At 67.4% G+C, this 14,639-nt stretch overlaps 1 protein-coding gene across 6 annotated transcripts in view; it reads left to right on the top strand.

Annotated features, from left to right (window-relative positions):
- The window catches only part of RYR1 (ryanodine receptor 1), a 57,552-nt gene extending 42,913 nt beyond the window's left edge, over positions 1-14,639 (top strand). For 2 of the 6 annotated variants that reach the window (XM_059719361.1, XM_059719362.1), the window contains exons 73-105: positions 404-541; positions 617-729; positions 922-1,018; positions 1,260-1,366; positions 1,641-1,692; positions 1,800-1,868; positions 1,948-2,047; positions 2,178-2,257; positions 2,420-2,496; positions 2,665-2,738; positions 3,325-3,342; positions 5,150-5,230; positions 5,374-5,462; positions 5,905-6,033; positions 6,241-6,345; positions 7,331-7,360; positions 8,175-8,256; positions 8,715-10,033; positions 10,292-10,374; positions 10,532-10,751; positions 10,975-11,061; positions 11,202-11,438; positions 11,931-12,061; positions 12,304-12,346; positions 12,489-12,619; positions 12,751-12,811; positions 12,928-13,074; positions 13,282-13,416; positions 13,502-13,658; positions 13,774-13,838; positions 13,943-14,043; positions 14,157-14,208; positions 14,332-14,639. In XM_059719361.1, coding sequence (XP_059575344.1) covers positions 404-541; positions 617-729; positions 922-1,018; positions 1,260-1,366; positions 1,641-1,692; positions 1,800-1,868; positions 1,948-2,047; positions 2,178-2,257; positions 2,420-2,496; positions 2,665-2,738; positions 3,325-3,342; positions 5,150-5,230; positions 5,374-5,462; positions 5,905-6,033; positions 6,241-6,345; positions 7,331-7,360; positions 8,175-8,256; positions 8,715-10,033; positions 10,292-10,374; positions 10,532-10,751; positions 10,975-11,061; positions 11,202-11,438; positions 11,931-12,061; positions 12,304-12,346; positions 12,489-12,619; positions 12,751-12,811; positions 12,928-13,074; positions 13,282-13,416; positions 13,502-13,658; positions 13,774-13,838; positions 13,943-14,043; positions 14,157-14,208; positions 14,332-14,427 — 4,506 coding nt within the window. In that variant the 3' untranslated portion in view covers positions 14,428-14,639. The remainder of the gene's footprint in view (positions 1-403; positions 542-616; positions 730-921; positions 1,019-1,259; positions 1,367-1,640; positions 1,693-1,799; positions 1,869-1,947; positions 2,048-2,177; positions 2,258-2,419; positions 2,497-2,664; positions 2,739-3,324; positions 3,343-5,149; positions 5,231-5,373; positions 5,463-5,904; positions 6,034-6,240; positions 6,346-7,330; positions 7,361-8,174; positions 8,257-8,714; positions 10,034-10,291; positions 10,375-10,531; positions 10,752-10,974; positions 11,062-11,201; positions 11,439-11,930; positions 12,062-12,303; positions 12,347-12,488; positions 12,620-12,750; positions 12,812-12,927; positions 13,075-13,281; positions 13,417-13,501; positions 13,659-13,773; positions 13,839-13,942; positions 14,044-14,156; positions 14,209-14,331) is intronic. The other 4 variants (XM_059719363.1, XM_059719365.1, XM_059719364.1 and 1 more) reach the window with 2 other exon arrangements.

Genomic DNA, 14,639 nt, shown 5'->3' on the forward strand with positions numbered 1-14,639 from the left:
TCCCTGGGTCTGGGCTGGGGGTGCCGGGACCCCTCCTGCAGGGTGTGGGAGGGGAGAAGCTTGGGGGATTGGGACCCCGTGGTCTGGGTGGGTCAGGACCCCGATACCCGGGCATGGAGCAAGTTGCGGGGTGCAGGGACCCCAGCACCTGGGTGTGTGGTAGTGTTGGGACCCCGATGCCTGGGCAGAGAGCAAGTTGGGGGGCACGGGGACACAAGCGTCGGGGTGGGGTAGTGTTGGGACCCCGACACCCAGGCAGAGAGCAGGTTGGGGGGCGCAGAGACCCCAGCATCTGTCGGGGGCGGTGTCAGGACCCTGATGCCCAGGCAGGGAGCAGGTTGGGGGGCACGGGGTCCCTGGTGTCCGGACAGGGGCCCCGGCACTGAAGCGGTGCCCCTCGCAGTGCGAGAACGTGTCGGCGATGCGCTGGCAGCTGGCGCTGTACCGCGAGATGGCCGGCAAGGCCGAGGACTGCGACAACCCCGAGAAGGTCGTGCGGCGCGTGCAGGAGGTCTCCGCTGTGCTCTTCCACCTGGAGCAGGTGCGGAGAGGCCCGGGGGGGAGAGCCAGGCCCGGGGGGGGGGTCCGGCGGCTCTAATACTCCCTCCCCCGACAGACGGAGCACCCCTACAAGTCCAAGAAGGCCGTGTGGCACAAGCTGCTGTCCAAGCAGCGCCGCCGCGCCGTGGTCGCCTGCTTCCGCATGACGCCGCTCTACAACCTGCCCAGGTCTGTGCCCCCCTCGGGGTCCCCAGCTTCCCCCCGGGCCGCCCAGCCCCGTGCTGCCTCCACCGCTATGGAGCATCCTGTATGCCACATGAGCCCCCCTGCGGCCCCCCAGCAAAGTCCAGAGCTCCCTACCCTGGGGTGCCCAGCCCCCACGTGCCAAAGGGGTGCTCACTGGGGACCCCCCTCTCGCAGGCACCGGGCCTGCAACATGTTCCTGGAAGCCTACAAGCTGTCGTGGATCTTGTCGGAGGAGCACGCCTTCGAGGACAAGATGATTGACGACCTGGCTGTGAGTCGGAGCCAGGATCGGGGCCGTGGGGGGCTTTCCCCCTTCTCCCCGCCTGGGTGTCGGGACGCCTGGGTTCATCTCCCACTTCTGGCCTGTTCTGTCACTGCCCCCCCTGGCACCAGCTGGTGGCAATGCCCGGAGTGGGGTAGCAGCCCCTCCCCCCTGCTCCCCGGCCCCGGCGACCCCCAAAGCCCTGGGGCCGGTGGGCGCCGCTCACGCCTCCCCTCTGTGCCGGGAGCAGAAGTCGGGAGAGGAGGAGGAAGAGGAGGAAGAGCAGCAGGAGAAGAAGCCGGATCCCCTGCACCAGCTCATCCTGCACTTCAGCCGCACGGCGCTGACCGAGAAGAGGTGGGTGCGGCGCTGGGGGGGGCATGGTCCAGAGGGACAGCCCCTCCCCGCTGGGCCTCGGAGTCGGGGTCAGGACTCCTGGGTTGTCTCCCAGCTCAGGGAGGAGCGGGGTCTCGTGGGTTCAAGCGGGGAGGTGGGACTCGGGGTTCTCCTCCCGGTCCCCAAAAGGGTGGGGGCGGTGAGTCCGGACGCCCGGGTTCTCTGAGGGGCCGCGGGGGCTAGCGCGGGGTCCGGCATGCGTGGCTCTGACCCCCGCCCTCTCGCTGCCTTTCAGCAAACTGGAGAAGGATTATCTGTACATAGCGTACGCCGACATCATGGCCAAGGTGAGAGACCCCCCTGCTCCTTCCTCTTTCCTCCTCCCTGGGGGCCAGAGGCAGAGCCAGGCTGCGGGACACCCCTCATGCCGCCCCCGCTGCCCTTCTCCCCCCAGAGCTGTCACACTGAGGAAGGTGAAGAGGAAGGTGAACAGGAAGAAGAGGAGGCTGAAGCCTCCTTCGAGGTATGCGCGCACCCCTTCCCCCCCATCCCGCTACGCCCCCACCCCGCCGTGCTGACCCGGTGCCTCTCCCCACTCCCAGGAGAAGGAGATGGAGAAGCAGAAGCTGCTGTACCAGCAGGCCCGGCTGCACAACCGTGGCGCCGCCGAGATGGTGCTGCAGATGATCAGCGCCTGCAAAGGTGATGGGGGGCCCGAGCCGGCTGGGAGCGGGGCTGGGGGCCGGAGCGGGACTCGGTGGTCAGAGCCGTCTAGTCCGGTTGCCTGGTGCCCCCCGCCCCAGGGGTAACTGGAGCACGTTGCCCTCGGCAGGGGAGCGCAGCGACATGGTGTCGTCCACCCTCAAACTTGGCATCGCCATCCTCAACGGAGGCAACGTGGATGTGCAACAGGTACGAGCCAGAGCCCCCCCCAGGCCTGGCTAATGGGTGGGAGGTAGCCAGCGGGTACCCGCCGCGTGCCGCCAGCGGCCCCGGGAGTTAGAGGGGCGGGAGCTGGATGTCAGGGCATGTGCCAGGCGTCTGTTTCTAATGGGCCCCCTCTCCCCACCTCAGAAAATGCTGGATTACCTAAAGGACAAGAAGGAGATCGGGTTCTTCCAAAGCACGCAGGCCCTGATGCAGACCTGCAGGTGAGCCCCCCGCCGTCCACCTGCCCGGCTCACGGCACCCTCCTCCCTCCCTTCCCCTCCGGCGCCAGCTCTTTGCTCCTGGAGCCCCGCGGCTATGTGGGGAGGGGGCGTGGGTGGATGTGGGGAGCTGGGCCTGGTCCTCACCCCAGCCACCCCTGTGCCCTGCAGCGTCCTGGACCTGAATGCCTTTGAGAGGCAGAACAAGGCCGAGGGGCTGGGCATGGTGACGGAGGATGGAACCAGTGAGTGCCTCCCCCACCTTACCGGGCACAGCCCCCAGCCCCTGCTGGTGGGCCTGGGCTGAGCCCAGCATGCAGGGAGGTTGGAGCGGGGACAGAGGCATGGTGATGGGGACACTTGGGGAGTGCCCAGCCCCTGGATCCTGGGGGGGTGGGGGGGTCAGAGCCGTCCTGTGGTGCCCAGTGGGGCAGGGTCACGCCCGAGGCCATGTTGGGGCGCGGTGAGTCGGGTGCAGCCGCCCTGGGCGGGGGAGTCCTTGTGCTGGTTGCTGGCTGGCTCCAGACCCTGGGCCCATCTAGTGCGGCGTCTGGACCACTCCCCCCTGCCCTGCCCTGCCCTGCCCTGCCCTGCCCTGCTCGGCTCCCTTCCTGCAGCCCCCAGAACCCTGTTTCCATCCCCCCACCCTGGTCTGTGTCCACGGCTCCCGCCCCCGCTATTAATCCGGGCACTCAACCCATGGGGGGCTCTGCCTCTTCCCCCCCATAATCATTTCCTCTTCTTGCCGTGGCTGCCTTACTCACCTCCTCTCTCCCCTCCCCTTCTCTTCCCTCCCCCGTTCCCCTTTGCCCCCCCATCTTGGCACCCCAGTCATCAACCGCGAGAACGGTAAAAGACCCTCTTGTCTTTGCATCGCACCGGGCGCTGCCTTGCTCTATCTAACCCCGCGTGGAAGCTGATCAGACCCCCCCACGGGTCCATGGACCCGGCCCTTGGTGGCCTGGACGGGCCCTGGCCACGTTGTCAGGGCTCTCCCTGCCATGGCCGGGGGGGGGTCTCCGGGGGTGCTGGTGTGTGTGGGTCAAGGGGGGTCCGTGCTGGGTGGTTGGGGCAGGGACTCGGAGGCTTTGATCAGCCCTGAGGCATGTCCCTTTCTGGCTGAGGACGTGGCCTGGGTGCCGTTGGGGATGGGGGTGGGAGGTCGTCTCGGTCTGCACGGAGCACTAACTGCACCCCCTTCTCCCCCCAAGCTCTAACTCTGGTGTCCGGGTTTCCCTCCATGCCATGAGCCACGTCATCCCTGGGTGGGACTCAGGCCACGGCCAAGTCCCCCAGGCTCCTCTCCAGTATCAGTTCCACTCCCAGACCCGTAGGGCGGGAGCTTCTGGCTGAGACGCCCAGTTGCTGCCCCCCTGCCCCCAGGCAGCTGTCAGGGGTGAGGGGCCCCTTCCCACGTAGCTCCCAGAGCCCCAGACGCAGCCATGAGCCCTCCTAGGGCTGTGGCCACGTGGGTTCCCCACGGGCGCCGTTGTGGCATCTCAGTGTGTTTGCGGTGTGACGGTCTGGCCTCCGTGGTATCTCCGTGTCGCAGCCGCGTGGCGTCTCCGTGGTCCCGTGTTGCAGCCGCGTGGCATCTTTGTGGTCCCATGTCGCAGCCGCGTGGCATCTCCGTGGTCCCGTGTTGCAGCCGCGTGGCGTCTCTGTGGTCCCGTGTTGCAGCCGCGTGGCGTCTCTGTGGTCCCATGTTGCAGCCACGTGGCGTCTCCATGGTCTCCATGTTGCATGGCCGTGGCGGCGGCGTGTTCTGCCGGGGGCAGGCAGGGAGCTGCGTGCTGTCGGGGCCGTGTCTGTGGGAGCTTATCGGTGCCCATGGGGAGGGCAGCCGTGGGGGAGGGCAGCCGCGGGTTGTTCGCTGCCTCTGTCGTCTCCCCGTGGGGCACCCATGCCCCCTGTCGCGTGGAGCATCTCTTGTCCGGCCGCCCCGTTTGGCCCTCCTGCGTTGGCTTCTTTGTGGCCGGGCCCGGCTCTGACCCGTGGCGTCCTGTCCCCGGCGCGTCACGCGTTGTGTGTGCGTGTGGTCGTGGCCGAGTGTCTCCGTCGTGCTGTGCCGGCGTCTCGCTATGGGCGGGTGGTGTTTGGGGCTGGGCGGGGGCTGGATGTGGGGGTCCCAGCATGGAAGATGGAGGCCAACTCCCCCAATCTTTCCTGCCCATCCCCCCCTTCTCCCAACTGCCCCCCACCCCCAGACCCTCCTAGGAGGCCATGTGGTGGCATCAGATCTGTCATGAGTGGCATGAACCCTTCCCCCCGGATTCATGACATCACTCACTGCCTTTGGCAACTCATTCATTAACCAGCACGGGCTTAACGAGGCTCTGGGACCTGTCCCCCGTCCCTGCCTATGGGCATGCCTGGGCACCCCCCTCCCTCTGTTTCCAGGTGCGTGGTGCTGCCTGCCTCTGCTAACGAAGGTGCCCCTAACGAGACGCATGCCCCGCTGACCGGGTGGGTGGCGCTGCCCCTGCCTGTTGGAGTGTGCTGGCGTTGATGCCCCCTCCTGCTGCCCTAGGCATGTGCTCCCTTGCCCTCCCACCGCCCTTGGCATGTGCGCCCCCGCCCTCCTGCCACCCTTGGCCGTGTGCCGCTGGCCCAGCCTGAGCTAGGCCTGTCTCTCTCCCGCCCGCCCGTGCCGCAGGAGAGAAGGTGATGTCGGACGACGAGTTCACGCAGGACCTCTTCCGCTTCCTGCAGCTTCTCTGCGAGGGGCACAACAATGGTATGGGGGGGGCCGGGGACGGAGCCGGGAGCAAAGGCCCCAGCCCCAGGGGTGGGGGATTGGGAGTGAGGGCTGGGCTCTCCTGAGACCCCCTGACCGGTGTCGTGTCCCTGTCTCTGCCCTGCCCCGCCGCCCCCCTAAAGATTTCCAGAACTACCTGCGCACCCAGACAGGCAACACGACCACCATCAACATCATCATCTGCACCGTGGACTATCTGCTGCGGCTGCAGGTCGGACCTCCCCCAGCCAGCCATCCCTCCCACCACCTCTCCCCCTTGCCTGTCTCAGAGACCCCCACCTGTCCCCCACTCCCGTCCCATCCCACAAGCCCCCTATCCCAGTCTTCAATCCTCACCTGCCTCAGAGATCCCCACCCCTATCCCCCCACTCCCATCCCATCCCATCCCATAGGCCCCCATCCCACTCCCTCACCCCCCTCCGTCTGCCTCAGAGACCCCTGCCCATCCCATGGGCCCCAGAGCCCCCTGTCCCACTCCTCACTGCCTGACTCAGAGACCCCCCCACCCCTGCCCCATACCCTACCTCATGTGGCCCAGAGCCCCCCAGACCCTCCCCCACTCCTGCCCCCATCACTTTGACCAGCCAGCTGGAGCCCCACGGCCCCTGCTCCCATGCTGGGCACTGACCCCCCACCCCTTTCCTACCCCCCAGGAGTCCATCAGTGACTTCTACTGGTACTACTCCGGCAAGGACGTCATCGACGAGCAGGGTAAGCGCAACTTCTCCAAGGCCATGGCCGTGGCCAAGCAGATCTTCAACAGCCTCACCGAGTACATCCAGGTACGGTCCCAGCCCCCCCCAGCACTGTGCCGTGCTGCCTGTTTTCCCCCCCCTCGGCCCACCGGGGCTGGGTGCGGGCCCTGTCCGGGCTGGGGATGCTGCCCCCAGAGGCAGCTGCTCCCCCCGCCCCAGGCTAGCCGGGGGGGGGCACCGGGACACGGGGGCCCTCGGTCCCGACTCCCGCTTAATGCCCACCCGCCCCCGCAGGGCCCGTGCACGGGGAACCAGCAGAGCCTGGCGCACAGCCGGCTGTGGGACGCCGTGGTCGGCTTCCTCCACGTCTTCGCCCACATGATGATGAAGCTGGCGCAGGTAATGGCCGTGGCCCCCGGGCAGGGGCCTTGCGGGCAGCCGCGGCCAGGGCGGGAGGGGCCCGTGCTCCGTGCCGCCAGGCCGGGGGCCCCTCCCGTGAGTCTCTGCACTAACCCAGCTCCTCCGTGCCCTGCCTGTCCTGCCCCCCCCCACCCCCACCCCTCCGATCTGTGCCAGCCGCTTTGGGCGCTCTGTAGCAGACCCATTTTTGTATTCACTGTCTCGCCTTCCTTTATGAGCCAAGAACCGCCCCCGGCCCCACCCTGGGGCAGCCCCCAGCCCCCCCTGCCCTGGGGGGGGTGTTCCTACGGCCACAGCCCCGCTCCTCGTCGGCCGGCACAGCTCTCCAGGTTCCCGTAGGCAGCATCACCCTGCAGGACAGGGTTGGGGTGGAGGGCAGCCCTCCGGAGCCGCAGGGCAGGGCTCCCCCCAGGCAAAGCCCATCTGTCCATCTGCCCATCCGTGCCCATTGGGTCTGTCCGTCTGTCCTGCCTGTGCCCCGCTGCCCAGACCCAGCTGGGGTGGGGGTTGCGGGGGCCAGGACGCCCGGCTTCCTTGCCCAACCCCGGGAGGCGAGTAGGGTCTAGGTGCAGAGTAAGTGGGGAGGGGGGCGGCTGGGAGCCTGGATGCCTCGGTTCCCTTTTTTGACTCCAGGAAGAAAGTCAGGTGTAGCTGCTGGAGCAAGGTGGGCTGGGAGCCCGGACGCCTGGGATCTCTCCCCGCTCTGGGAGGGGACCAGAGTCATCACCAGTCAGAGCGAGAGCTGGCGCTGCCCCAGCCCGGGGCCAGGAGTGGCGCAGAGTAGTTAGCGGGCCAGGAGCCAGGACGTCTGGGTGCTCCTTGCTTTGCAGTGGTGCACGCCCCCCGGATTGGTGATGCCCCCCACATGCCCCACCCCCAGTGATAAAGGAAGGGCCGAGGGCACCCGATACAAAAATGCTGCATAAAAATGTTCCCCAATAACATTTTTATTCTGCTGTGACAGATGCGCCCGCCCGCCGGACCCCGAGACGGCGTAAGCACCCGTGCCCCCGCTTCCTTTCCCCCCTGCACCCCCCAGGCCAGACCAAACTAACCCACCCCAGCGCCAGGCAGCCCCCCGCTTGGTACTGATGCCCCCACAGCCCCCCCCTCCGCTAGCTAACCCCTGCTGCCCGCGGTCAGCGTCACCCCCCCAGGAGGGACAGCGGGGCAGGTCCTGGCTGACTCAGTGCCCCTGGTCAGGGGCCCCTGCCTGCATCCCCTCGAACTGGGAGATGGGGGCGCGACGCAGCTCCATCCGTGGCCTGTCCAGACCGACGGGGACCCCTGGAGCGCGGGGCTGGACTCCCAGTGCCACTGTGCTTTGGTCTGGCCTGGGTCCCCTCCACTCCTGCCCCTGGCGCCCGGGCATGGGGCAGCTTCTGCGCGGCCCGGCCCCGCTTCCTGCACTGGTGGGGGTGCGATAGCCTCTAGGGCCAAGCCCCAGCCCCCCGAATGTGCCCCCTCTCCACAAATGGCTGCACGTGCTTTGCCATGGGGGTGGCAGGCAGGTGTGAGCACACAGGTGGGTGGGGGCAGGCCGGGCGCTTCGGGGCCGCCCGTCCCCACCATGCTGTTTCTCTGTTGCGCTGCCCTGAGGAGCCCTTCTGCAGTGGGCTGGACCCCGAGGTAAGAGGGGGGCGGCCTCTCACCCCCCCAGCTGCAGGGCGTCCGTGGGGGAGGGGAGGGGGGCACGGCCAGCCTGGCAGGCGCGTGCCAGCTGGGGTTGTCGGAGCTTGCGGCTTGCGGGCATACGAGGGCACCGGGGGCGGGGGCACGGCACTTCAGGGCCCCCCCGTCTCCCCCAGGACTCCAGCCAGATCGGGCTGCTGAAGGAGCTGCTGGACCTGCAGAAGGACATGGTGGTCATGCTGCTGTCGCTGCTGGAAGGTGAGGGCCGCGAGGGGGGTAGCTTTGTGTCTGTCTGTCTGCATCTCCATCTGTCCTTCCGTTCCAGCGCATGGACCCGTTCCCCTGGCTGACCCGGCCGGCTGTGCGTCCATCTGTCTGTCCCTCTCTTTGGCTGTCCCCGTGCCTGCTTCTCTCTCTGTCCATCTGTCTGCTCACCCATCCGCACACCGCCCTGTCTGTCTGTCCGTCGTCTGGCTGTGTGAAAACCTCTCCATCCATCCATCTTTCCACCCATACAAATCCATCTGCCTGTCTGTACACCCACCCATTAGTTCATCCCCACACACATCCATCCATCCATCCATCCATCCATCCATCCCCTGTGCTGCCCTGTTCATCCATTTCCCCCATACCCGTCTGTCCAGCCCTCTGCCCCCACGCGTACCCCACCCCATCCGTCCGTCTGTCTGACCCTCTCCTGCCTCCCCTCCCTGCAGGAAACGTGGTGAATGGCACTATCGCCCGGCAGATGGTGGACATGCTGGTGGAGTCCTCCAGCAACGTGACAATGATCCTCAAGTTCTTCGACATGTTCTTGAAGCTGAAAGACATCGTGGCCTCAGACGCTTTCCAGGACTGCATCACAGACCCGCGGGGGCTCATCTCCAAGAAGGACTTCCAGAAGGCCATGGACAGCCAGAAGCAGTTCGAGCCCTCGGAGATCCAGTTCCTGCTGGCCTGCTCGGAGGCCGATGAGAACGAGATGATCGATTACGAGGAGTTTGCCAACCGCTTCCAGGAGCCGGCCAAGGACATTGGCTTCAACATCGCCGTGCTGCTCACCAACCTGTCGGAGCACGTGCCCCACGATGGGCGCCTCAAGACCTTCCTGGAGCAGGCTGAGAGCATCCTGGACTACTTCCGGCCTTACCTGGGCCGCATCGAGATCATGGGCGCCAGCAAACGCATCGAGCGCATCTACTTCGAGATCAGCGAGACCAACAAGGCGCAGTGGGAGATGCCGCAGGTCAAGGAGTCCAAGCGGCAGTTCATCTTCGACGTGGTGAACGAGGGCGGTGAGTCGGAGAAGATGGAGCTCTTCGTCAACTTCTGCGAGGACACCATTTTCGAGATGCAGATCGCCGCGCAGATCTCCGAGGAGGAAGGCGAGAAGGAGGATGTGGACGAGGATGAGGTTGAAGTCGGGGAGGCGGCGGCGGCGGGGGAGGGGGAGGCGGCAGCTGCCCCTGCTGAGCCAGCCTCGGCCTTTGGGGAGTTTCTGGCCAGCGTCCTCGGCGTCTGCCACCTCTTCACCTACCGCAACGCGCGGCGGCAGCTGCGCAAGGTGAAGCGCATGACGCTCAAGGAGATGGTGACAGCTGTGGCCGGGATGCTCTATGCCACTGTCCTGGGGCTGCTGTTTTTTGTTGCCGGGATCCTCAAGGGCCTGCTGCTGCTGCTGTGGGCCACGCTCTTCGGCGGTGGCCTGGTGGAAGGGGCCAAGAAGCTGACGGTGACGGAGCTGCTGGCCAGCATGCCTGACCCCACGCAGGACGAGGTGCACGGGGACCTGGGGCCGCCTGATGAGGGGCAGGTGGCAGCTGAGGGCGAGGACGCGGCCGACTTTGCTGAACCCGGAAAGGAGGAGGAGGCTGATGAGACCCGTGAGGCCTTCGGGGTGGAGTTGAAGAAGGACACGGGGCACTACCGCCTGGCTGCCATCGACGCGCCTGGTGGGCTGGGCGACATCGGGGACAGCACGCCAGTTGAGCCACCCACACCTGAGGGCACCCCCATCCTCAAGAGGAAGCTGGAGGTAGGTCAGGTCGGGTGGGGGGGATGTCGGGGTCTGCCAGTTGGAGGCAGAGGCCAGGACACCGGATGCCTGGGATCTCTCCACTGCTCTGGAGAGGGGAGGGGGGGATCTCGTGGGTGAGAGCCCATCGCTCTGGGCTGGGCTGGGCTGGGCTGGGCTGGGCTGGTTGCTGCTTCCACCTCTGAGCTGAGTGTGTGTGTGTGGGGGGCCCTCTGTTCCTTTCTCCCCCCTCAACCGGCTGTCCTGACCCTGCAACAGGTGGAGGTGGATATGGAGGGTGAGGAGGTTGAACCCGAGCCGGAGAATGTGGAAGAGGTGGCCGCCGAGGCCGAGAAGGCTGAGTGAGTGGGGCAGGGCTGGGGCGGGGGGTGAGTCGGTGAGGGTCCTGGAAGAGCGACCTCCCTCCAGCTCCTCAGCCGGACCCTGCTCACAGTTGGCGTCCCTGGGTGGGCACGGGGAGTCCATTATCTGCATGGCCCTGACGGCTCGGCCCCGCAGCGCGGAGAATGGGGAGAAGGGGCCGAAGGCTGAGGCGGAGGTGAAGGTGGAGCCGCCAGAGCCCGAGCCGCAGGCAGAAGCTGAGGCGGAGGCGGAGGCCCCGGAGCGGCAGCGGCGGCGGCGGCGGCGGAAGACAGCCTCGCGCGAGCGCCAGGACGAGGTGACCGAGAGCGGCTTTGAGTTCTGGAACGAGCTGGAGGTGCAGCGCATCAAGTTCCTGGTAAGGGCGGGGCTGGGGGAGGGGACGGGGCCAGGTGGGAAGGGCCTGGGTGGGAAGGGCCTGGGTGGGGCAGGACCAGACAGGAAAGGGCAGAGCTGGGGCAGAGAGACTGGGGTTGGGTAGGGAGGGTGGGGTCAGGTGGGAGAGGGCTGGGCAGGGAGAGGGAGTGGCCAGATGGGTGGGGGTGGGGCCAGGGGCTCTGACCCCCGTGTGACCCCCCCAGAACTACCTGTCACGGAACTTCTACAACCTGCGGTTCCTGGCGCTCTTCCTCGCCTTCGCCATCAACTTCATCCTGCTCTTCTACAAGGTGGGCCCAGACGCCTGGCGTCTCTCCCGGCTCCGGGAGGGGAGCGGGGGCCCAGACACCTCTGGGAGGGGGGCAGGTTAGGGCCGGGAGGAGTGGGTTTTGGGAGGTGCCTCCCCCCCCTTCACAGCTCCCCCCCGCAGGTGTCGGACTCTCCACCGGGCGAGGAGGAGCTGGAGGGCTTGGGGCTGGAGGAGGAGCCGGGCAGCGGGTCCGGCTGGGGGGCGCTGGGCGCGGGCGACGAGGATGAGGACGAGGACAGCGTGGTCTACTACTTCCTGGAGGAGAGCACGGGCTACATGCAGCCCACGCTGCAGCTGCTGGCCCTGGTGCACACGCTCGTCGCCTTCCTTTGCATCATCGGCTACAACTGCCTCAAGGTCAGCCCCGCCCCTGGTGTGAGGCCCCGCCCCCAGCATGGGGCCAGGCCATGCCCCCTGCTATCAGGCCCCATCTCCCTCTTGACCCTGTTCTTCACGCCCGCCAGGAGGCCCTAGCTGCATCAGGCCACACCCCCTCTTGCCATGGGGCCCTGCCCCCTGCCATCAGGCCCCACCCTCATCACGGGGCCAGGCCCCACCTCTTTCTTTTGACCCCGCTATTTCCCCCATGAGGCCCTAGCCCCATCATGAGGCCACTCCCCTTCCTGCCACAAGGCTCCACCGCCTTTGGCCATGGGGTCCCAACCCCGTCCAAGGGTCACACCCCTTCCTGCCATGAGGCCCCATCCCCATTGTGGCCCCCCTACCCCTGCCACAGGGCCATGGCCACCCCATCCCAGGGCCACGCCTCCTCCCCACAGGCCACGCCCCCTCGGCCTCCTTTTTCTGCTGCTGCCCCCGCCCCCAATGGTGACCCCGCCCCCCCCACAGGTGCCTCTGGTGATCTTCAAGCGGGAGAAGGAGCTGGCGCGCAAGCTGGAGTTCGACGGGCTGTACATCACCGAGCAGCCCGAGGACGATGACATCAAGGGCCAGTGGGACCGGCTGGTGCTCAACGCCCCGTATGCACCGGGGGGGCCTGCACACCCCTGGATTCGGGGTCGGGTGGGGGCAGACCTGGGGGGCTAGGCAGGGAGAGCTGGGAGCAGGGAGGCCCCCTGGATCCGGGGTGGGTGGGTGCTGGGGGCTGGCTCCACCATGGCAGGGGGGTGGAGGGGGTGGGGGCAACCAGTTACCCCCGTGGGGGGCTTCCCCCAGGCGTCGCGGCCCCCCCGGCCCCAGCACTGCCTCTGTCTCCTGCCAGGTCTTTCCCGAGCAACTACTGGGACAAGTTCATCAAGAGGAAGGTGGGTCTGTGGCCCATTCCCGTCCCGCACCTGGGGGGGTCCCGATCCCTGCCTGATCCTGATGGGCGGGGGGCAGTCCCTTGCACGGGCCCATCAGGCCCGGTGCGAGGCTGCTCTATTGTGACCCCCGCCCCCCCGGCAGGTGCTGGAGAAGTACGGGGACATCTACGGGCGCGAGCGCATGGCCGAGCTGCTGGGCATGGACCTGGCCAGCCTGGACATCAGCATCCAGAGCGAGAAGAAGCCCCAGCCTGACAAGTCCATGCTGACGTGGTGAGCGGGGGCTGGGGGGGGAGGGTGGGGGCTGAGCATGAGGGGGACTGAATGGGGGGGCTGGGGGCTTCTGGGGGGGTCCAGGGGTGGGGCCACGGGCTGCTCTCACCCGCCCCTACGGCTCCCCCCAGGGTCACTTCCATCGACATCAAGTACCAGATCTGGAAGTTTGGGGTCATCTTCACCGACAACGTGAGCGGGGGTTTGTGGGGGGAGCCCACATGTGGCTCCAGCTGTGACAGGCAGGGGAACTGGGGGCAGGTGCTGGCGGGCGCCCCGATCCCAGCTGGTGCCCCTCGTCCCCCCAGTCCTTCCTGTACCTGGCCTGGTACATGGTCATGTCGCTGCTGGGCCACTACAACAACTTCTTCTTCGCCGCCCACCTGCTGGACGTGGCCATGGGCGTCAAGACGCTGCGCACCATCCTGTCCTCCGTCACCCACAACGGCAAGCAGGTGCGGTGGGGGGGCGGCCACGGGGCACCTGGGGGGGCCACGGGAAACGTGGCTCCGGGCTCCATCCAGACCCCTCTCCCCTTTCACCAGACCCCGGGGGTTGTTTTGGGGACGAGCCGGGGTGGGCAGGGTCATCCCCTGGATGAGAGACCGGCAGAGGGTGCAGGGGAGTGTCTGACCCCGTTCCCCCCCGCACTGTACCCCCAGCTGGCCATGACAGTGGGGCTGCTGGCCGTGGTGGTCTACCTCTACACGGTCGTGGCCTTCAACTTCTTCCGCAAGTTCTACAACAAGAGCGAGGACGAAGACGAGCCCGACATGAAGTGCGACGACATGATGACGGTCGGTGGGGGGTGGGTCTTGCCCCTGGGGGGGTGCTGGGCCTCGATGTCCCCGCGTCCAACTGCCCCCTCTCTCCTGCCCCCAGTGCTACCTGTTCCACATGTACGTGGGGGTCCGGGCCGGCGGGGGCATCGGGGACGAGATTGAGGACCCGGCAGGCGACGAGTACGAGCTCTACCGCGTCATCTTCGACATCACCTTCTTCTTCTTCGTCATTGTCATCCTGCTGGCCATCATCCAGGGTGAGGGGGCCTCGCGGGAGGGGGGGGCTGGCATCTCTGGGGGAGGCCGGGGCCTCTAGGGGGGAGCGGGGACCCCTGGGGTGACCTCGAGGGCCCCCCCACTCCTCTGCCCCAGGTCTGATCATTGATGCCTTCGGGGAGCTGCGAGACCAGCAGGAGCAGGTGAAGGAGGACATGGAGGTGAGCGAGGCCGTCGCGGGGCCCTGGGAGAGCAGTGGGGTCCTGGGGTGACAGCGACGGGGGCCCGGACGTCTGGGTTCTCACCCCCCTTCCCCCCCCCCCAGACCAAATGCTTCATCTGCGGCATTGGCAGCGACTACTTCGACACGACGCCGCACGGCTTTGAGACGCACACGCTGGAGGAGCATAACCTGGCCAACTACATGTGAGTGGGGGGGACACACACAGACCCCCCCCCCTCCCGGCTGCCGCCGGGCTCCCCGTGGGGTCATGGGACCCTGCTGGCCCCGGGCCTGACCCCTCCTTCCGTGCCCGCAGGTTCTTCCTCATGTACCTCATCAACAAGGACGAGACGGAGCACACGGGACAGGTGAGGGGCGGGGGCTGGGGCTGGGGCAGGCGCGGGGGGTCGGGGCCCGGTCTTGGGCTGAGCCGTGGGGGGAGGCGGGGGCTGTCCTGGCCCCCCCTGACCTCCCTCCCCCGTGCCCCCCAGGAGTCCTACGTGTGGAAGATGTACCAAGAGCGCTGCTGGGACTTCTTCCCCGCCGGCGACTGCTTCCGCAAGCAGTACGAAGACCAGCTGAGCTAGGCCCCCCCCACTGTGGATCCCCCCCCGGGGGAGCTCTCCCCCCCAACATGTCCCTGGGGGCCGGTCCATGGACCCCCAATTTCAAGTGCCTTTATGGGGTAGTTTTGCTGGGGTGGGGTGGCTGTGGCAATTGACGCTGGGGTGGGGGTGGGGGGGTCCTTGCCCCCCCCCCCGGGGCCCTCTGGGGCAATAAACCATTGTCTTTGCTGCAC

This window comes from Alligator mississippiensis, chromosome 15 (assembly GCF_030867095.1).
Source record: "Alligator mississippiensis isolate rAllMis1 chromosome 15, rAllMis1, whole genome shotgun sequence".
Lineage (NCBI taxonomy): Eukaryota > Metazoa > Chordata > Crocodylia > Alligatoridae > Alligator > Alligator mississippiensis.